At 41.0% G+C, this 23,175-nt stretch overlaps 1 protein-coding gene across 2 annotated transcripts; it reads left to right on the top strand.

The window, feature by feature from the left end:
* Positions 1–1,292: 1,292 nt before the first annotated feature.
* On the top strand, positions 1,293–19,329 carry slc35f4 (solute carrier family 35 member F4; the record flags this gene model as incomplete). 2 transcript variants are annotated; one of them, XM_083924260.1, is made up of 7 exons in its annotated part: positions 1,293–1,521; positions 15,829–16,129; positions 17,038–17,257; positions 17,353–17,478; positions 17,583–17,775; positions 18,443–18,532; positions 19,088–19,329. In XM_083924260.1, 7 exons carry the CDS (start codon positions 1,293–1,295, stop codon positions 19,327–19,329), a joined length of 1,401 nt encoding a protein of 466 aa, XP_083780386.1. The 2 variants fall into 2 exon arrangements, with proteins under 2 accessions (XP_083780386.1, XP_083780387.1); XM_083924261.1 differs by lacking the exon at positions 1,293–1,521 and adding an exon at positions 10,794–10,869.
* Between the last annotated feature and the right edge of the window lie 3,846 nt (positions 19,330–23,175).

Genomic DNA, 23,175 nt, shown 5'->3' with positions numbered 1-23,175 from the left:
TGGGGGGGTCCCCTACTTCCTACCCCCTACTTCCAGCACCCTTGCTCATACCACTCCCATCTTAAACACTGCCTTCATTTTGGTCACAACCACATATCTGTAAAGTCACTGTTACTTGCAGTTATCAGGCCAGTGGCTTAAAGTAGGAAGGCGTCTTCCCAACTTTCTAACCCCTACTTCCTGTGACCTTGCTCGAAACACACTTATTATTTTTTTTAACTCCGTCTTAATTTTTGTCTAAACCCCATAACCTTTTGTGACTATATCCTGCATGGTTGTGACGCTGTCATGGACAAAATCTGTCCACGGACAGAAAAACAGAAAAACACCTCGCAAAGCACCCAGAACTGCATCTGTGTTAGTTCCCTTGACAGTAGATGACTCCAGGACCACATTTTGCCATGACACACACACAGACACGCACGCACGCATGCACGCACGCACGCACACGAACACGCGCACACACACACACACACACACACACACGCACACGCACACACACACACACACACACACACACACACACACACAGGCTCACAAGGTGAAACAAATCCAAATGATCAGAGACCAGGAAGAGAATGGATACTGAAAATATTGTTTTAAAAATAAGTTATCTGTGATCATGTTGAGTGTGGGGTTAAATGAGACATTAAGGTTTATTTAATCTTTTGAATGTTTCTGTCCTTAAAACAGCTATTATAGTTATATTTAGACAGATTAACTTCCGTTGGTTTATTCTGAGAGACAAATGTAACACATGAGAGAGAAGATTTATTTTAGATCGATAAAGCTCACTTCGACTTTTACAAGAACAGACTGTTACAGAAATATCTACAACTAAGATAACAGATACCACTTCGCTGTCTTATTACACACAAATCAGTATCACTATATAATATTACAGAGACATTATAAGAGAATAAGAAATACCATATTCTTATAAAACAGAGTATTTTAATGATGTCAGATGCCATAATTTACTTGTTTAGGACCCTGTTTATGAAGACTGTAATGGATGTTGGCTGCTCTGCTCCACACTGCTGATTACAGTCAAGTTTTTTTCCCTTTCTTAATTGAATTCAAAGCATGTGATAGTAGTGACACGCCCCCTAGTGTCTGAAGCCTACCAGGCTCCTGGACTGAGATAACCATAACCTTGCCGTGCGTCCGGAGCATCACTGAAGGAATGTGAATGTGGATTCTCGTTGCTAATTGTTGATGCCGCAGCCCCGACGGGTCTCTCGCATGTTGATCACCCGCTCTCTTGTCATCTCTGTCCGCTCGGACCTACAATGATAAGCACGGAGAGTGTTTTGGAAAGTGGAGAGCAGCCTTGCATCCGGCTGGAGCCCCTGGTGAACACGCACTTGCCGGGAAAGACGACGCCGACCGGTGGCAGCTGCGCTGTCTTAATGGAAAGCAGCCCCAAAGTGACAGCCAACGGGGTGCACGACATAGAGGACCGGATTCTGAGGATCACCGGCTACTACGGCTACAACCCGGGATACTCCAGTCATAGAAGTGAGTGCAAAGAAAAAGTACTGATGGCATCGTCAGTGGATGCGACACTTGCACGCCTTTCTTTGCCAGGTGTGAGATCGTGTCAATTAAAGAACACAATGTTATGATGGAAAATAAATATGTGTATCATGTTATACTAACACAGAAAACCAAAATACAGTCTGTGCCAGTGGTGTGTGGAAAACGAAACAATGCATGCATCATATCTTGCAAAATATGCCAAATTTTTTTAATTTTAATAAGATTACATAATCCACCACTGCAAACTTAGCTAATTTGGTTTTAATTATGGCTGTTATGGAGCAGCATTAAGTCAATCACTGCCACTCTGAGCGGGAGGCGGGGTGATGCTGGCCCTTCCATCTCTGAGACACAACATTAGAGAGAAACACTGCCAGGCTGTGCAATTACACAGCAAAATGTCATGCACAAATTACACTGGAATTTTCAAATTAAGTTTCAAAGTCTATTGACTGTAGCCTAATGCTGTCCACATCAAACACTCATGTTGGCGAACGCTGCAAATAATCACTTGCACGACAGCCTCATATTGAATTCCAAATGTTTAATTAAAACAATAAATTTCCAAAATGACAAACACAGCAGATCTCCTAGTGATGTGTGAATATCACCAGCTATTTGTTGCTTGAGAAATGTTCGAGCTTCAGTTCTTTAAGCTTCTCTATAATTTTCATTTGTCAATATGGTTTTGATTGGTAGAGCAATGCTCTGAATGTTGCTGACTCAAAGACAATGGCTGGAATTGGAATAAGAGAGCTGATGGTGCACTTTGTTTGGGGATGATCTATAAAATCTTGCCCTCCAGTTGTTTTGAAGTATAGCCGTTGCCAGTGGGATTATAAAAAGGGGAGAAATACGCATTGCAATGCTCTGTGCACAGCTACAGTAGTCAGTGGTTTTAAAAATGGCTTTATGGTAATTAGGTAAGGGGTGCATAGAGCGATTTCACCAGATATATGTAGCAGTAGAAAAGTCCTCTCTGGTTCTTACCTCTGTGGCCTATTCATTTTATTGTGCCATCATTCTTTATTAAAGGGAAGGATGAACTGGTGCCTTTCTTAAATTTCCTATATTTTGCTAGTTTTCTGGTTAGTTTTCTGGTTAATGTTTACATGCTTCGATGTTAAAAAAAACCCATTATTTGACTCATACTATCTGTCTGAATATACCTGCATTCACCCTTTGTCTGAAACGCTCTGTTTTAGCGCCTGTCTCTTAACCCCCCCTCCTGAAACAGCCCAGTCCGCTCTGTTTGGTCAGCGTTTCCGGGTCTTTCGCATCTGCGCTCTCACCATCTCTGCACAGTCATTGCAACCAGGGAATGACTTTAATGGCACTTTAACAGCACTTTCTACCTATATGTAGTATAGTTGTGACATCGCAACCATATAGAAGTCCTGACGGCTCATTTAAAGACACAGTTTCTGAATATGAGATGGAAATGTCAGCTGAAGCCGATCCCAGCTGACATCGGGTGTGAGGATGCCAGTCTATCACAGGGCACATAGAGACAAACAGAGAGAAACAACCATTCACACTCACATTCACACCTGTGGGCAATTTAGAGTCATCAATTAACCTTAACACTAGCATGTGTTTGGACTGTGGGAGGAAGCCGTAGAACCCTTAGAAAACCCCCACAGACACGGGGAGAACATGCAAACTCCACACAGAAGGGCCCCAGCCTGGATTCAAAACGTTGTGAGGCGACAGTGCTAGCCACCACACCACTGTGCCACATTCAAATCAATCCCCAAAATGTAATTGGTCATCTGTCTATGAGTCTCTTCTTTTTCCGATGCTGTGACACCTTTACCCCAAATTAATTTGACTTAATATTCCTCTGGCTGTTATGTAAAAACTCATGACATAGAGATATACGTCTGGAAGAGAGCTGTACTTCCAACATTATGGCGTTCCTGCTCAGATCATATACCCTGAACCCTGATACTCTGTGACATAAGGCATTACTCTGACAAACTTGTTTTGAGTCCGAAAGTAAAAGTACGCAGATAGGGCCTCATTCAATCAGTTTCAACTGGGTCTCTTATGTATGAGCTGAGAGCACCTCAATGGTTTTTAGAGGCTGAGGAAAAGGAAATGAGCCTGACTCATTAACTACCTCATCGTCACATCAGGAGTGTCAGTTGCAGTAGATTTACCATGAACCCTATCACGCACTTTCACTGAGGATCTCTACCCATCCAGATTAATCTATTGGAAGAATACCTGATTAATGAGGGGCACCGAAAACTTTAAATTGAAAACAGATTTAGCAACTTTAACAGTTCAAGGGCCTGAGAGACAACTGCGCTATTATGTAACAAATACAAGACTTTTGTGATTAATACTCTCATATTGTTGATTTTGCTACAGACTAAAGAATCAATTGCTGTTCATTATTTCTGTCAAAATAGCCTACAATGTGATCACAGGGCTGATATCACATCATAATATAGTTGCAAGTAGCAATGCATCAATTAGTCGATTAATTAATGAGTTGATTGAGAGAAAGAAATCTTTTTTGAAGATAGATTGATCATTTTAGTACTTTTTTTTAAGCAGAAGTGCCAAAATTAATTGATTCAGCCATTCAAATGTGACAATTTTCTTTGACCTATGTGATAGCAAACTGAATATCTTTGATATTTGGACAGTTTTGAGTATGACACAAGACTAAATAAAAGCTTCTCTTTATGTCCCATCTCATTGCTTACTGTATATTGTAGCTGATGAAAAGGAAAGATGGGGTGTCGTATGTGATGTAATTTCACGTGTAAGGAGCAGGTGTGGATTGTAATAGCATCCACACCAAGCCTATAAAAGCGAATGTATCAACATGCATAGGGGTTATTTGATTTGAGAGACATTTCCCATTTCTCTGATGAAATATGCCATCTATAGCCCTGTGTTCCTCCATCTATCCATCAACTGATTTATATGCCTGCCAGAGTCAACAGAAGGTATTCCTCAGGGCAGCCTACTTGTCACCATTTTTCCTGCTTGCACAGCTATTAAACAATGCTGTTGCTGGTGCTGTCACTGTGAAGGAGTGTACTTTATGTGCACACCCATCTTCCTCTTTGATCATCTTTAGAAACAAGAATGTGGAAAGTCACTTTTGTTTAATACCGCCTGCTGCCTTAAAGCATTACATTTGTTTACTTTGGTTTGTTTACACATTTTTAAACCTTGAGTTGAGAATCACACGTCTCTCAATTTGATGAGAATTATTTTCCATAGAGGGTAAGACAAAAGAGCACGTAAATAGAACAGTAGGCTCATCCTGCCAAGCCTATGGGGTAATGATATATTTAGTATGATTTTGGTGCCAGTTTATTATTTCCACTTGCCATCTGCATCGAATTAGAAGATGCCTCTGAGGGGGATTGTGGACCACATTTGGTGACAGGCTGTAGTGCATAAGTACGGTCATGGTATAATGCTGAAGGTAGGAAGGTAAATGTCATTGTAAACAAGCATGATGTAATATTTCATATTCTAACACTTTCTGCACAGGAGAGCACAACTAAAAACATTTGCTCAAGCGAAAGATTTACATGAAATTGACTTTGAATCAGAAAAAAGAAAGGACAACATAATCTCACAGCATCCACTTGGCTCCTACTGGAGCAAACAACAATGGTGTGTGTAGTAAATGCTTCCTCAGCATCTCCCGAAAAACTAATACAACAATTTGCTGTGTATCTTGTTCTGAGTATCTTATTTAGAAAAAGGTTTGTAGTGCTGGCATGAGACCCTGCTGGGTAAGTAGGTATTGTGCACGAGAAATGGCAGGTACTTGTAGTGACAGTCTACTGTGTCTGTGTTGCTTGCTCACAGCCGGCACCACAGGAGGACAACAACACACGCAGGCACTCAGAGGAAACATTTTGAAGGAAGGGCGTGAAAAGCAACCATTTATCACAATGGGATGTGTTGTCATGTGCACTTTAGTTTACAGAGAAGATCTGGAGGGATATACAAAGAAAAATAGGCATGCCTTTGAATCCAGTCATGCTTGTACGGATTGGCAATTCACTTTACATTTTTTAGAAACATTTTTATTGAGCAAACATTGCCTAAAACATTCTGCATCAGCATGCACTTATTTTGGAGTGTCCCATTCCCATGCATGCTCGCTCAGTGCTATTTATAACTAGCCTAGCTTCGAATGGGATATGAGCTTTGCCTTAACGACTCCTAGAGTGCTGTTAGTCTCACATACTCCTGGGAATGAGCAAAAACACAAGTAATGGGTGCAATGTTTCTCCACAGGAGTTACAGAACTGCTGACCTAATACTCATGACAATGCGTTTTTGGTCATGTTGTAGTGCTGTATGTCAGAAGGCTAAATATTTTTGGCTGGCCCACGCAATTCACATCATGGTTGAGAAATGTTTTACTGTGAGCAATTTTCTGTAATCCAAAAGTAATATTACATAAGAGAAGGGTACAATAAGTGAAAGGTCTGTCATGGCCTTTCCATCACGCAGAGGACACCAGCAATCTGGTCATCAGCCTAACACTGCCCTCATGTGGTGTGTAAATCCAACAACAACAATAAAGTGACCCTCCACATCCTTGTTAAGATGCCAGACAGAAAACGCCAGTACAAGGCTGCTACCCCAAATCAACAAAAGTGACAGTAATGAAATGTGTGCTGCTCAAAGCATTGAATGAAAAATTTAATTTGAAGAACTCAGTAAGAACACGATTTTGCTGAATTACCAACCAGGCTAAGTGCCTAACACAGCGCTGGGACCCCCGAAAGCCCAAGCTAATTTAAATTAATTGTCAGTATCAACCAAGACAGGACCTGCATTATTACATTATCATGTGGCTTTGTCTTGTAGAGAAGCAAGCACGGTCAGGGAGTGCCAGTATGGGTAGTATGAATGCTGGTCGCAGGGAAAATAATGAAGCTGCCATTTTCAGTACAGTCTGCTGTGTGCTATATATGTACTTACTCACTTGGAGGGGATTGTTAACTGTCTATGCTTTACGATGACTGTGAATTATCCAACATTGTTTCTGTTGACTTTCACAAATGCATATTTTAAGTGCTTTAGGAACCACATATAACATTGGTAGTAGTAAAAAAATTCAGCAGCAGCTATATTGAAATCTCATCACATTAAACTGAAACTATATGCATAACAAGGCACCCCTAACTGGCTGTATGGACTGGTAGATGCTTGGAGCAAATAGTCATAGTTAGGATTGTGTCCTCATGCTCCCGTCTATGCACCTTTAACACAATCCATCACATTCACCACTAGATGTCCTCATCCTCCAATGTTCTAACGACATTGAGTTGATGAAAAGAGGTCCAATGAGTGGGAAACTAACGGTCAGGACTTGATTTGTGGTTTGTCCCTCCACTGCAGTTAATATCAGCTGCAGAAAATATTGATGCATTTGCCTCTCATCCTCCTCCTTTTGCTCCTGGTCCTCACTGAGATGTGATGGGTAAAAGTGAGGGGCTAAAGACAAAGGAGCTCTCACCATAAACTGAGGAACATTGGTTCATCTAAATGACAAAAGAGCCTGAATCGGTGGATAGTGCATCAGTACAGAGGAGGCTGTCCGTTGCTATGGAGGAAAAGAAAGAGGATGCAGTCACTCTTTTGTGCTTTGATCTGTGATGCAACAGTATGAGTGTGATACACTAATTTCCTATTTGTTATTTACACCTAGCTACAAGAGGATTTAGAAGGTCATGATGTTTGGTTTTTGTGAACGCTGTTTTAAAGAGTTCAACTTTATGGTCATCTTGGAGCAGTAGTTTTTGCTGGTGTTGAATTATAGTGTTATACCGAGAGTTTTTGTTGCTGGAAATTATACTTTTGGTCTGAAAAACAGATGAAGAGACAGAAAATGGATAAACAATCTTCAAAATCTGGCCTCAGCTGCTGACGTGAAAGAAAACAAAAGTGAATTCATGAGCTGGCAATGAATTTGTGCCTTGTTAAGCTAATGTTAGCTATACCTAACGCAATAAAGGAATATACAACAACAAACGGACCAATCACTTTGAGTCTAATTTTTGAAATTAAACTTGCCTCCTGTAGTGCATGTGCTTCAGGTATTTCTCTTAATCTGATAGTGATTAGCATCCTGGGCTTTGCTGACTGGATCATTTCTGTCTCCTCCCTGTCTGGCTGTTGGCTCCACTCATCAGCAGGGCTATTTTTAAGTTTAACCCTCCTTGTCTCAGGGGATCCATACCCCCAGCTCATCCCCTGCTTACACCTGACCAAACAACCGTTTCATCACTTAATGCATTAGTGTTGCACTCATTCTTTCACACTGACTGACCATGGGAAATAAGTGTGCAGAGTGAGAGAGCGAAAGTCTTCTCAATATTGAATTTTGAATTCAATATGAATGTATCACCATTGTGTTAATGGATCACGGACCTGTATTTTCTATCTATTCTAACAAACAACCAAACAATAACTGTGCTGTCTCTCACAGGCTCGATGCAAAGAGAAGTCCTCTGATTTGCTATGCTCTCTGTAAAAGGGCCAGATATTCCAAATATTTGGCTGATGAGCACTGGAGAGAGAGAGAGGGTGACAGAAAGGGAGGGGCTCAGGGCGATACTGATATAATGACAGAAATCCTGGAGCAAAGATGACATGTAGCATTCATTTCCTTAACAAACCAACACAGACATTGCATCAACCATATTGCAGGTGTTTTGAGTGCTTTCTCTATCTCAGGAAATAGTGCTGCTGTTCTTGGATTGGCTAGTATTGATTTTGCTGGTGCATAGCATAGCATAGCATAGGTTATATTAAGATCATGTTCCAGGCTGCAAGGCCTCATGTGACTGACCGCATACACTAGACACTTACAGTGTTGATGTTAAGGCCCAAGCAATATTTAGGTCCATTAAATCTTCAGGCAGAAAACCACAACTGGAGATGGAATGGCTGGAGGGCTTTCCTTGAGATGGAAACTCCAGACCACAGTCCCACGGGTGACTCACAAGGTCCAGACTGACCCTCCTCAGGTCATCACTTTCTGGTGAGGGGAGGGTTTCCGTTGACTGTGCAACAGTGATGGAAAAAGTATTGAAATAAAGTATCAAATTTTAAATATTTAATGTAAAAACACTATTAACAGTAAACATCCAGCTGCTTCCAGCTACGACAGTAAGTATGACGGGGTTGATAAAGCAAAAAAGCACAGCATTGCGCCTGCATTAGCAGAGTTGCATAAGCTGTTTTCTTTATGTTTTACAATCACTGGCTCAATCACAGTTGTATGGTTGTCAGCTAACTAGTATCGTCCAATCATATTCATGCAGGGGTTATGTGCTGCCAACATAATGTGACACTTCTTACCATTACTTTGCTAATATGCCCATGCCAACGCTGTTTATTGCTGCAGCTTGCTCGACCACCACAACATGCCGATGCACTATTTTTTATTTATTTTTCTATTGTTGATTTAACTGATCAACAATTGATTAGTTCTCCCAGCAGAATCCACATTATTGGTCAGATTATTTAAGCTCCCCCATAAAGCAGATCATTTTCCTCAAAATCTTAACAATGCTACCTGAACCCCGGAGAGAATTGTAATCGATCTGGATGGCAGTGGAAGATAAACACCTCACAAACATTCAACATTCAAAGTGTCAAGTTATTGACATAGTGAGTAGTGCTTTAATGTTTTAGGTGGTCCAGATACTGCTAGGTCTAATAATTTAAGTTTTTATGCTTTTGCATGTACAGTCTTCTTACTTCCAGCTATCAAATTAATTTATTGAAATAAATATTGTAGTACCACATTTCCCTCTAAAATGAAGTAGAGCAATGCTGTAAAGTCTTACACAGTGAAAATCATTCAGACATGTACAAATATCTAAAACATTATACTATTTGAGAAATTTTTATTTTCTACTACTGCTATTAAGGCAAACATGCAGGTACAAAAAGTGTTGATATGTCCAATGTAAAATATGTTGCTACATAAGATCAGACTGAGAGAAGTTCTTTATTAAGAGTTGCAGATAAGTCAAAGCCTACAATACAATAAATACACGAGTAGTATTCATTTTTAAAAAGTGAGTTGGTTTGTATTGCTGTGTCCCTTGTGCTGTCTTTAGAGGATTGAAAAGCATTTGGATAGCATACAGTAGTGATGTGTAAATATGTTATAGTGGTGTGATTACCATGTGGCAGAGAGTCCCTCATCTCTCAGAGCACTGGGATTACCTGCTTCAGTAGATGGCATTTACATGTGGGACTGTCATGTCTCTGTGATAGTTGTCTTTTCTATAGCTCATTGATGCATGTTGCAGTGATGAAAGCAACAAGAGGGGGCTCTATGAAAAATCTGACTCTCAAGGAGTAGTGAAGAGCAGGAGATGTGCCAAGAAAAGAGAAAGAGGGAGGGAGAGAGAGGGGGGGTCACTGGAAGACAGGGGACAAGTGTACATAGAGAAAGACAGGAAGGGGCGTAGTGAGAGGAGCCTGGTCAGGTAGAGAGGTGAGGGGAGGAGGAGGGAGTAAAAGACAGGGCAATAGCTAACGCAGCATAATTAGCCTGGGCTGCTTGGTTACCATCCAAACAAAGCTGCTGATTTGTAGAGCAAAAGAAGAGGAGGGGAAAGCGGGACAGAGAGAAAAGAGGAGGGGGAGGATAGAAAGAGATGAGCGGAGTGATTGCGCCATGCCACACACACTTGAAGCTCAATCTCCCTTGGAGACAGTGGCAGCGCTGGATCACGGCATGACAATGCAACAGTAGAGTCTCCACTTCACTGCAACTCCACTGAGCTATCTCCACTGAGCTGTGTCACCATCCAGACAGACAGAGAGAGAGAGAGAGAAAGAGAGAGCACCAGTAACAGTGAGCGTGAGAGTGCTGGGCTGGAGGGGAACGGAGAGTCAGGACTGGAGTGCTCGGAACAAGACAGAAGAGTTTGACAGAGATCTGGGAGGAGAAGGGGTAGGACGGGGCAATCAAGAGCGTGAAGAAGAAGCGGAGGAGTCAGGAGTCTGAGGATGCACAGAGCTAGCAGGAGGAGCTGCTGAGCTTGCACACACACACACACACACACACACACACACACACACACACACACACACACACACACACACACACACACACACACACACACACACACACACACACACACACACACACACACACACACACACACACACACACACACACACACACACACACACAATTCCCAGGGAAGGACAGTGTGTTGTGCCCCCAGTGGAGAATGAAGAAGCATTCAGCCCGTGTGGCTCCTCTCAGCTCGTACAGTACTCAGGTCCTGACCAGCCCCATCTCTGAAGGTAAACTGAATGAAAAGGGCCAGACCGCCATTAATACTAGACTATGTATATAAGCATGTGTATGTGTTAGCAAGAACTTAGATATTGGCAGCATTAGCTCAGATAGACTGCTTACAGATGTGGAATACTTTATTTATTTTTGACAGAATAATTTCCCATCCGTGTCATGTAGAGTGTGTAGGTATTCATATGAAATAGAAATAGTGTGATGCAAATGTGTTCTTCTTCATTACGTGGTATCAGAAACTTCCATTTAAAGACCAGCTATTGAATTGAAGTATTTTTCCACCTGGACTTTTTGACATTACATTTGTATTGACTGACTGATTGAAACCTTTATAAAAAACATGGAGGCCCATTGAGAGCATGCTCTCTTTTTTAGTGTATCCTTTCAGAGTTGGGATGCTAAATGCGTAGTTGTAGCAGCAGCAGCAGCATGTTTCTGGCTGCCTCATCCCTATAAAAGCCTTGAACTTCACCAAATGCAACAGAGATCCCCGTTTATCACATTTTCACCATCAAAACCATGCCACACCTTCAGACCTGACTTAGATAAAGTTAACGCTGTTTGACCTGTAGTAGGCCTGCCTTCGCTGCAGTCGTGACTGCCAGCTGAATATTGGATTCGGCAGAGTGTCCATGCATCCATCAATGTCACTGGCATGCAGTGGCAGTGGCAGGGATAAAACACAGAATGGATTGAAATGTGAGGTTCTAGCAGCATCCTGCGTCATACAGAGTTGATAATCTCTGTTAATGGGTGCCAGTAGTGAGTGATCCTATGTAGTACTGTGGTTTATGCAGTGAAATGGCATGGTGTTCATGCCTTCAGTTTTTTTTCAATCCACAGTGAGCTTCTAGTCAACTTTTCCATGTCTGAATAAGATATTTTTTCAAATTCTCTCAAGCCCACATATAGCCATAAAAGTATATTCTGTGTATTCTTGTTTGAAAGAGGTGGAAATGAGCTCCTCTCAAATTCAATCACATACTTTAAGCAGGTATGTGTCCTTTGATGTATTTCATGCATTTATGTGATGCCTTTTTAACTACAAAAACATCTGGATTCTGAATCAACATCACCTTTATATAAAATAAACCTCATAATTACGCTCTAAATTATTTCTGACAGCTTAATTAAGTTTACATACTTCAAGTGTACTACTCTTTAATTTAAACCAAACGTACAAGTACACTTGTACTTGACTGAAATTGACCACAAATAGCATTTCTCCTGCTTTAGGGAAGCATTTCACTGCAATACTGTGCTGGCAGTTTGTTTATTGGTCATTATTGATTCATTTGCAACTTCTTACCAGCAATATTAGTCAGCAATAACTGTCTGTTATGAGAATACAATTTTGGCCTGAGAGCTGCTTTTATGAGGCAGGGGAATAGTAGAGTTATAACATTACTGCATCTTGGCACTACATCAGCCTGTAGTGGCTTTTACTTCAGGACAGAAGAGCCCATATCCAACACTAAAAGCTTTAGGTTTTGTCGGTGCTGTGAAACCTGAACCACCTTGCTTGTAGCGGAGGAGAAGCAGACATAAAAGGGTGAAAACGAATAAAAGAGCTGCTTCTCTGTTGCATAAATATCAGATCTCAGTACTGCAGTTAGCGAGCACCAGGCTCATTATGTTGATTAAGAATCCTTGCTGTGACAGAATGTAATTAGACCAAATCCCTCGATTATCCTGCAGGAAAGGAATTGAATTGGTATTGAACATTTTGCATTTACCACATACTGTAGATCTGCTCCCAGCTGGGATATACTGTAAGGTGTATCTGACACGCACAGGCTGTAATGAACTGAACTGAACTGAGAAAGAACAGGGTTTTTCAGTGGGAGTCTTTTTGGATACTAAAGGTTTTTATTGTAACTTATAGTTTAAAGTTTTTTGTTTTGGTTCTTTTGCTCACATGATACTGTGAGTGGGAAGTTTTATTTCTGCAGTGTTTCTTCACCAAACCTGTTTTGGCCCGGTACGGAAGGACAGTGTGAGTGCGCCCTGAGGGCCAGTGCTGCACTGAGGAAGTAACTTGGTACATTTACTCAAGTAGTGTATATACAGTTTTGAGGTGTTTGTACATGATTTGGATATTTCCATGTTATGCTACTTTATACTTCTACTCAACCACATTTCATATTGTGCTTACATATTGTACTACTCTACTACATTTATCTGACAAATATAGTTATTGGTAACTTTTCAGATTAAGAACATATGAGCTTTCATTATATATATTTCCCTTCTCATGGTTTTATTTAAATAACTTTTTGAAATCCAGAGTTCACAAAAAGCCAATGTTATTGAAAAGTCCAAAATATGAATACAAATTTGTGTGGCATAAATTTGTTTTTTCTCTTTCCACCCACATTAATCATAAGCCTCTCAGATTTATCTTGTGACTTTTTGGAGGCGGACTGACCCCAAGGCTGGGAATCACTGTACTGAACTGCATACTCTATGTAACTTTATATAAAATAGTTAAAACAAGGCCCAACATGACTGGTTACAACCGTAAAATGCTACTTATGCATTGGTATATCCGTATTGATAATGTAAAATCTAAATAAAATATATCAGTCACATAGGCGAATTAAAACAATGACTTAATTAAGATGTTAAATGTGGGACTTTGGTTCTTTTTCTTAAGTAGAGGATCTGACTACTTATTCTACCACCCAACAGACGTGACTCTAATCTGTGACTTTATATTCACCATTTTTTTCTTGGCTATAACAGTTAAAGCCATGGCGCTTTAATATTCTTACTGGGTGCCAGCAATGATCTCATGCAATCATTAGGCTTATGAAATAAGCTTGGCAAGACTGTTGACTGTTGAAAGACACTGAGTTTCACGATAGACACAGAGACTTAAGATGATACAAAGTGGCATCTCATCACTCTAAATGCTTTACACAGACAAATTGCTAACAATACTGTTATCATTGGTTACTTGATCAAAGAGTTTGTCCTCCTAACACTATTATTGACACTACTTGTTCTCCCATTGCTTGACTTCCTGCCGAGGTCTCACTACAGTTAATAAACAAAAGACTATCAGGTGCAATAATGAGCACCTCCAAGATGTCCTGCTATTGTAGAGGGGAGATAGTGTCTCTAGTGTCTGTAGCCATGATGGGAATGGCAGAGCTTCACATGCTGAGCTAGCGAAGAGAGCGCGGGCAGCAAACATCCAGCACATGTCATCTTTTATTCCTACCCTGGTGTAAATTGATCACACTGTTGAAATTTAAAGAACGGATCTGAGCTCTCTCTGGAAATGCTCACGCACACAGCATTTTACATATTATACAGCATAGTAAAGGTCCAGAAGCCGTTCAGTCCCGGAGTCCATTAAAGCACTGGGCCAGATCAACTATGGTATAAGATTAGAAATAAGTACCCTCAGCTTAATCTATCTATGTTCATGTCATTTTGGTGTAATTGTCTAGTGACACAATGCATTTTTACCAATTACTGCATTTAATTCCCATCTCCATGTTCCAATATATCTCTAAGGCAACATTTTCATAGCAGGAATGTACCAACAGTCCAATCAGTGGCAGCCAAGGTTGACATGACTTTCATGTGGAATGTCATGTGGTTAGGTTTACTCCTGCTTTCTGGGCATCATGTTTCTGTGCACACTCGACTACAATGGGTGTACAGGAGCTTACGTGCTGCATCATGAGGCGACAAAGCTATTTATGACATACACAGCCACAATGCTAACCCAACACATTTTTAACAAAGCCTTGCTTCATGCATCAGCGCCTTTACAGCAAGAAATGCAAACTGGTAGTGATCACTAAGGGCAATTGATCAATCACCCCAGCCAGGGAGACACACGTTATATCCTGTACAGTATATACAGTAATACAAAGCATACTGAATATGCCACTAAAGGCTAATATAAATGTGAATGTAAATGAAGGCTGTGAGGCTATACTTGTACATTGTCAATAGGGCTTTGTGCTAAATGCTAATGTTGGCATGCTAACATGGTCATAATGGCAATGCTAACATGCTGATGTTGTTGTTGAGATATTTCAGTCTTAACCAAAGTGTTGTACTAACCAACATTGCCATCCCTAGAGCCATGCTGGTAGCTTGGCTAAAAAACATTGAGATCTTGTAGATAGAATAGAATCTAAATATAATCTAAATAGAGTGGTTGGGGGGGGGTGACATATTTTTGCAGGCCAACCCAGAAATTAGCATCACCCTGGGTACTCGACAAACAGCCAATAGAATTTTTCCATTAACTTGCTTTTGGAGTATTGCAGAAAATAACATCTATTGGAAACTAAAGTTTATGATAGTAAACACATTTCGTTCAGCAAGATAGCCTTCAATGAACCCTACTTTTACTATTTTCACTTGCTCGGACCACACCCATCTTTGAACTCAGCCTTCATTTTGACCTACACACCTGTAAAGTTTTCTGACTGTATCTTGCACGGCTGCAATACTATCACAGCGAAAAAAATCTGGCTGTAGAGAAACAGACATATAAACACCTGGCAAAATACTCAAAACTGCCTCTGTGGTAGTTCGCACTACAGTAGGTGTCTCCAAAACCCAATTTTGCCATGATGAAAACAATACCAGCTATCGCGGCTCATAAAAAGCTAATGTTAGGCTATAAACGAACTACACTATGGTGGCATGACTTAAATGCCAACACCACTTGTAACTGAAGTCTGCATGTTCAGCGTGATGACTTTTGATGTCCCTGACAACCTCTTTAGTCTCATTTAGAAACTTGTGAGTAAACGCCCTTTTAAAAACATGTAAAAGCTTCAAATTTCACAGAACAAAACATGAAATTCTCATATTTGAGGCTTTTTGTTCTTATTGGTCTTTGGACAGGAAGTAGAGCCCACATGTATAGATGCTGCAGTGCATTTTCTGTGATTGTCTTTTCTCCTATTGTCTCCCATTAGGAGGGGATGGTTCAGAGTCTCATGCAGAGACACCAGGCAGTGAGACCAGCGAAGAGAGCCGGTCCTATCAAACATGTACCAACACAGCTCTGAAGGTGCTGGGTGGTCTTCTGCTGGTACTGTGTGTCTCCTCCTCCTGGGTGGGTACCACTCAGGTGGTTAAGCTGACCTTCCAGTCTTTCTCCTGTCCCTTCTTCATCTCCTGGTTCAGCAGCAACTGGAACATCCTCTTCTTCCCCATCTACTACTCTGGACTTGTGGTTACCACGCGGGAGAAGCAGACTCCCATTCAAAAATTCAGGTAAACTGCCAACAAAGTTATCTTTGAACTCAAATAAAGAAGAGTTCAGAAAACATTTACTCAAGAAAAGCAAAATATGCCCAATTGGATTCCAGAGCACCTTTTACAGTAAGCTTTAGCAATATGTGCGCTTGCCACTGTTACTGCTAAAATAACATAGAGCTATAGCAGACAGGTAAAAGATTTACAGATGTGTCAGTGAAGTTTGTCACTAAAATAAACAGAACAAGATATTTAATTGTGTTTATGCTTAGTCCAAGTAGAACAAGACAAGAATTAAATATTTTGATGTTGTTTACAGTAGGCCAAGTACCAGTTTCCCATAAAAGTTCCACTAGTGACCCCCTAGAGGCCTTGCTGCTCTTCCCAGTCACTTGGAAGACCTTTTAAAGCACCTGACTGTCCATAAGGAACCGAGCAACTTAGCAACCAACATTTCCACCCTTAAAGCTTGGCCCTCTTGATAGCAAAACTCATCTCTTTAATTATCGGACTCTTGACTACTTCAAAACAAAACAAAACAAAATATATTTCATTTCATTTGCCATAACAACCTAATTGTACAGTGTATATATCTCAGATTGTATTTTCACACCCACTTCAGATTGTTTACTTGATTGTTTATTATTTATTTGTACTGTATTTTATTGGCTATTTATTAGCTACTTAGATTTATTTTAATTGTATTTTATTTGAGTCTTTACTTTATTTTATTTCTACTTTATTCATCTTTATGGCTTGTTTCTACTGTGCACGGAGCATTGGAACGAAAGAATTTCCCCCCGGGGATCAATAAAGTATTCTGATTCTGATTCTGATTCTGAAAAGACAAACAAAGATGCTATTCCATGAGAAAAACAGGTTGACATCACTTCCTTTACCCTTCTGTGGTTTGTTCTCCCAAACAGGGAGTGCAGCAAGCTCTTTGGAGAGGAGGGGATGACTCTCAAGCTATTCGTAAAGAGAACAGCACCCTTCTCAATCCTGTGGACACTGACCAACTACCTGTACCTCATGGCTTTGAAGAAACTGACCGCCACTGATGTCTCTGCCCTCTACTGCTGCCACAAGGCCTTCGTCTTTCTCTTGTCCTGGATTGTTCTCAAGGATCGCTTCATGGGTGTTCGGGTCTGTATGAAAACAAAAACGATGACATTACTTGTTGACTTCTTTTCTTATGAGGAGTACTGATGCCACTGATGGCTGTGAATCTCTACCTGCAGATTGTGGCAGCCATCATGGCCATCACAGGCATTGTCATGATGGCTTATGCTGACGGTTTCCATGGTGATTCCTTTGTGGGCGTGGCATTGGCTGTGGGCTCAGCTTCCACATCAGCTCTCTACAAGGTTAGACCACAATACAGTTTGAACCACCGTGATTGCCTTTGCACTGATTTTTAATACTCATGTAGTCACTGGTGTAAATTAATAGTTGTCCCCTCACCTTCCAGGTGCTTTTCAAGATGTTCCTGGGCAGTGCCAACCTTGGAGAAGTGGCTCACTTCCTTTCCACTATGGGCTTCTTCAACCTCATCTTCATCTCCTGTGTGCCACTCATCCTCTACTTCACCAAGGTAGAGCACTGGGGCTCACTGTCCTCGCTGCCCTGGGGATACCTGTGTGGACTGGCAGGACTGTGGCTGGGTGAGAGTGCATATATATCCCTGTAGAGAGAAGTTTGAAGATCATGGTTGTACTCATGCCTTTTCATTACAGTACTTTTAAGTAGTTTGAGGGCTCCTGCTAACAGCTATGTTCATTGCTGATTCTTTCAGCGATTATATTCTTGACTGAAGGTGCCTTGTGGAATTCTAAATATTTAAGACATTTTGTTCCTCATAACTTATCTGTAAAGATGATACTTTTCTTTTTGTTGGTGTTGCTAATTTATTGGTGCATTACCGCCACAAACTAACAGTAAAATGTAAAACACATTGGCTGCATGCTTGAGCATTCTACCAAAAACATTGTTCCATTTTACTACTCGTGGTCAAGAACTCAACAATGTACATTTATGCAATACCCTTTGGTTTGGTCAGAACAAAATGTCAGAAAATAGTGGAAAATGCCTGACAATTCCCCTGAGCTCCAGTTGACATACTTAATTGCTCATTTTGTCTGAACAGCAGATGTAAAAACCAGAGGATTTTCAGTTAACTATCATACAAAAAAAGCAAAATTTGAGCAGCTGAAACTAGTGACTGTTTGGCATTTTTGCCGAAAAAAGTAAGTGAATGATTAATCAACCAGTTGTTTCAGCTCTAGTTAATCTGTTCTCCAATGTTTTCAACCTCTTGGATGTCTTTAACAGTGTTCAACATCTTGGTCCATGTTGGTGTGGTGCTGACGTACCCCATTCTCATCTCCATAGGAACACTGCTCAGTGTACCGGGCAATGCAGGTAGGGTTTCTCCAATTTACTTTCTTTCTATTATTTTCTTGTTTAATATGGTGGAAATGAATATGATTGTGAAAATGAGAGTAAACAGTCACACATTCTGTGGTTTTGTGTTGAGAGGTCAGCACTTAGGGCCACAGTAGCAAAAAGATTACACAGCAAGTCTGCCTCTCTCGTCCTGGAAACCCAATCATCAATGTGCCTCAACAGACCCTGCAACTATTCTCGCTGAGGGAGGATCAGGTTGCTAAGGCGACACTAAATGCCTGCAGACGAGTTATTTTCTTTAACCACGATGGACTGTATGAAGGTCAGTGGGTTACAGCAACTTGTCCTAGGGCTCCAAACCACAAAGACGCAGGGGATAAAGTGGATGGCTTGTGCTGATTATAAGCCGCATTTTCTACACTCATCCCCTACAGCCGCAGTGTCCTGTGGTTTATCTTACTTTATGTAATTAATCTCAATTTGTTTTTGTTTCTCCCCCATCCTCCTTCCCTGTCCTGCTCTGCACTCTGTCTCCCTCTTTTGTTTCTGTCTGTCTCTGACCTGCTGTAGCTGTAGATGTTTTGAAACATGAAGTGATCTTCAGCGTGGTGCGTCTTGCAGCCACCTGCATCATCTGCCTGGGCTTCTTGCTCCTGCTGCTGCCAGAAGAGTGGGACTCAGTCACGCTGCGTTTCCTGGCCACCATCGCAGACAAGAAGTCAGAGGAACATGGAGAGGAGCTCACAGAGTCCAGCGTCCACACTCGGAGCCGCAGTCGAGCAAACGGCATTGTCTCCATTCCCTTGGCATGACATGGCTGATCTCCGCTTGTAGCCACTGTTAACTAGTCTTGAAGCCCTGTCTGCACATGGCCCTCCATTGCTGGGAGGTGTGGCGGGATGTTCAGTCGACATAGACTATCAGGAAGACAGGAAGTATTGTCTTGAACATCACTGTGGAGATGCATCTCTGTCTCCATCACTTCACTGCAGGAAGGGATAAGGAGACTCATGGATTTTGCTCATTGAAAGGGTGGAAAGTGTTATTTACTTTCTTGAAATGCTTGCCATGCTCAGCCCTGTTCCTCGCACGCACCCAAACCAAGAGCTGACTGGCCTCCCCTGTGCTGCTCTGCGGACTGTATTCTGTGAATATAAATATTGGCAGGGCCAATTTGGCTCAATCTTATATGTATTTATGATATTTATTTAGAGCTGTGTCAATAAGAGTATAATTTTAAGTCTTATTGAATAGTATTATATACAAGAATGGCAATTATCTTAAGCGTAATGTACAGGCTTTTTTGGTTTCATAATAAAAGACTTAAAACTCACATTTATAGCAGTGTATTGCTTGTTTAGCTAAGGGTCACTTTAACTTTAATGTGGCTGATTCCAGAGTTTTCTAACAATAAATTGGAGCATCTATAGATTTCTCAGTAATTTCTGAGTTGTGCAAGGGTGCATACAATGCATACGATTCTTGAAAAGCTTCACTACTAAGCTTTACCTACTTTTTAAAATATTACTACTACTACTACTATTACTACTACTTATAACAGTTATTATTATTAGTATTTTTAATTGTGTGCTTTAACTGTGCTGCAGTGGTGGACTTGGACTCATGGCCTCAGTATTTCTAAAATCTTGGGTATGGCACTGCTTGCATTTTGTTCTAATTGGATCTGCTCTACCACTTTAAAAATATATATTTTGAGACTGTATCGGCCAAATTATTGTTTCAACCATATACTTTGTATCATTACCAAATATTTTAGCAAAACTAAGCGGTGTGGTTCATACAATATTAGTAATCTGTTAAGTGCATTGCATTGATTTAGCAGCAATGACTTTAATTCTCCTCAAGATAATATATTATGCAATGCTTTTCTGTGCTGCACTTAGCTGTCACTTACCGGTACACATACACACACATACACAGCAAACTGAAGAAGATTGAGAATGACTGGTTCTACTAATTTATCCTGTTTCACATACACACACAATCTGTGGTAATAATGCATACCTATCTGCCTGGCAATGGAAAAAGCCCACGGGACATGTTTTGCCTGTAGAGCATAACACTGTGATAGGCACTCGTCAAAATAACTTTCCAGTGTCACATAACACAGTGGCAAAATTACATTTTTAGTTTAAAAAGTGCCATTGAGATGATGAGGCTGACAGAATGAGAATAATTTCTTGCCTCATCACACACACACATGCATGTGCACACTCCCAAGAGTCTAACATCACAGCGTGTGAGACCTCTAATGAAGCATTTGCTGAAGTGACACTTTCAGCTAAACAACTGCAGTGGCATTTTCACATATTAAAATAAATGAGCTAGAAGGAGCAGATGAATGTGTAATGTTTTAATTCCATGATGGATAATTCTGCTGGATGCTGATAAGAGACGTTAATCAGAGAGAGGCCTGATGAAAAATACAGTTTTAGCCACAATAACACATTTTCATACCCATTCTTATTGGATACTTAGATATGGCGTAGACAGAATATGAGCAAAATGTGAAACAAAACACGGCTGCAAGGTCTTGTCATATTACAGGCTGAATGCCAATCAGCATCATTTGCTAAAAAAGGGTCAGCAATCAGCACTTTGAAAAGTAACATGAGACAACTAATAGTGCTCCAAAGAGGCAAAAAACACTGTACAAACTGCAGATGCATCAGTGAAAAGAATATAATAATTGGCCTACTTTACACTCAATGCTATTGTCAGCATGCTAAGCTCATACTGTAGCATGTTGATGTTTAGCAGGTACAAAGTTTGACATCTAGAATAGCATCACAGTTTGCCAGAATCCAAGGTTCATTCATTCATTCATCTTCAACCGCTTATCCCTGTCGGGGTCGCGGGGGGCTGGAGGCCCGCGTGAGGCGGGGAACACCCTGGACAGGACGCCAGTCTATCGCAGGGCACATAGAGACGAACAGAGGCAGACAACCATTCACACCTACGGGCAATTTTAGAGTCATCAATTAACCTAACACATGCATGTCTTTGGATGGTGGGAGGAAACCGGAGAACCCGGTTTATAACAAATCAACATCGATGTCATGAGAGCCATCCTACTTGAATGGCTAATAACCAAGATTATTTCATATATAAAAGGGAACTGTTTGAAGAAGAAAAGAGTTCACGTTTTTATGCTAACCAACAGTGATATGAGGTGGGCTATAGTAAAACTACTAGGCCCTACCTGACATGCAGCCTATTCCGACTCACCATTTTCCCTGTGGTTTTCTGAGTCATATTTTTTTGTCAGTTAACAATTTCCCAAAGAACCTGTCTCTCTCCTCACCCCTCTGGGCTTTCCAATGTGGAAGGCATGCAGGGAAATAACAAGTTCTGTCAAGCATTAACTTATAAGTTACAAAGTAACTCTGTTGGGAGAGTTACTATAGAAACCTAGCTCATTATGAAGTCAAGTATGAAGGATGAAGTACACTCCACTAACCACTAACAAAAGTGTATATAGTGTTTGCATTTTGGCAGCAGACAGAGATGCTTCGGGACGAACATTAAGTTCACCAGCAGCAGAGATGTGAAGAAGAGCAGGTTGGTTTGGAATAAGCTGTAAGAAATGGGGCAAGTTGGAGAGTCAAATTTAAATATGAAGTTATTCTGTCATTGACAAAATCTTAATAGGAGAGGCTAAAATCCACAGGATTCAATCAACACCTATGGGGAAAATCAATAAAACAAATGGACCTACAGGCACAGAATCTCAATGTCTGATGACATTAAAAGGTAAGATTAGCCATTGTAATAAACACTAATCTTGATAAAAGAGACACCAACTTCGGATACACCAGCTTTGACTTTTTTCAAATCTCACTCATACTAGAGTAGAATTTAGTATTTCAGCTTGACAGCCGTAGGACAGGGAGAAAGACAATGGGCTCTGCAGGCTCCAGACCCGGGTTGCATAAAGTAGCTCCATATAGTAGTCTACAAGAAGAGGTACCGCAGCCCGGACGACAGTGGACCCTACCTGCTCTGCCGGTCCCCGTGGAGCAGCCATCAGGATCTCTGGGATACAAGAAGACAACCTTACCTCCACTGAGACAGGAAATAACTCTCTCCACACTCTCAGGTAAGTCACTCTCCTGCCTCTAATATTTCATTCACACTCAGGCTTTTATCATTTTTTATAGACCACTCAGTGTTGTGATACTGATTCTGATGCTAGGTGCATGTGTTTGAATGTGTGTGCTGTAAGAACCATCATTTGCAGGAAACCACCCACCAAAGCAAAGTAACAATTTAAGCATCATTCACTCCCATCCACCCCGAAGACCCCAGGTTAGCACGGCAGAATCAGTTGCCTAATATAGTTTTACTAACTAGGCTATTACCTGTTGCCTGATTCATATGAGATGTTTCTAATCCGTTCAAGCATGTACTTTGACTCTGGCAGACATAATTTTGCATTATTTTTCATGACTGGTTGTGGGTTTTACCCAGACATGCCATCATTATCTCTCCCTAGGCACTGCAACCACTAGCCCATCAAATTGGCCACACAAGCGCTGCCAATCAAATTGCCATGGTAATAAAAAAGGAAAAAAAGAAAAAAATATTCCGCTGACTGTGCCAGCCACCACGCCATCTCAAAACCCAATAAGGAACTT

This window comes from Echiichthys vipera (assembly GCF_963691815.1).
Source record: "Echiichthys vipera genome assembly, chromosome: 12".
Classification (NCBI taxonomy): Eukaryota; Metazoa; Chordata; class Actinopteri; order Perciformes; family Trachinidae; genus Echiichthys; species Echiichthys vipera.
The sequence above is the reverse complement of the archived record's forward strand: the minus strand, read 5'-3'. Positions and strand labels throughout refer to the sequence as shown.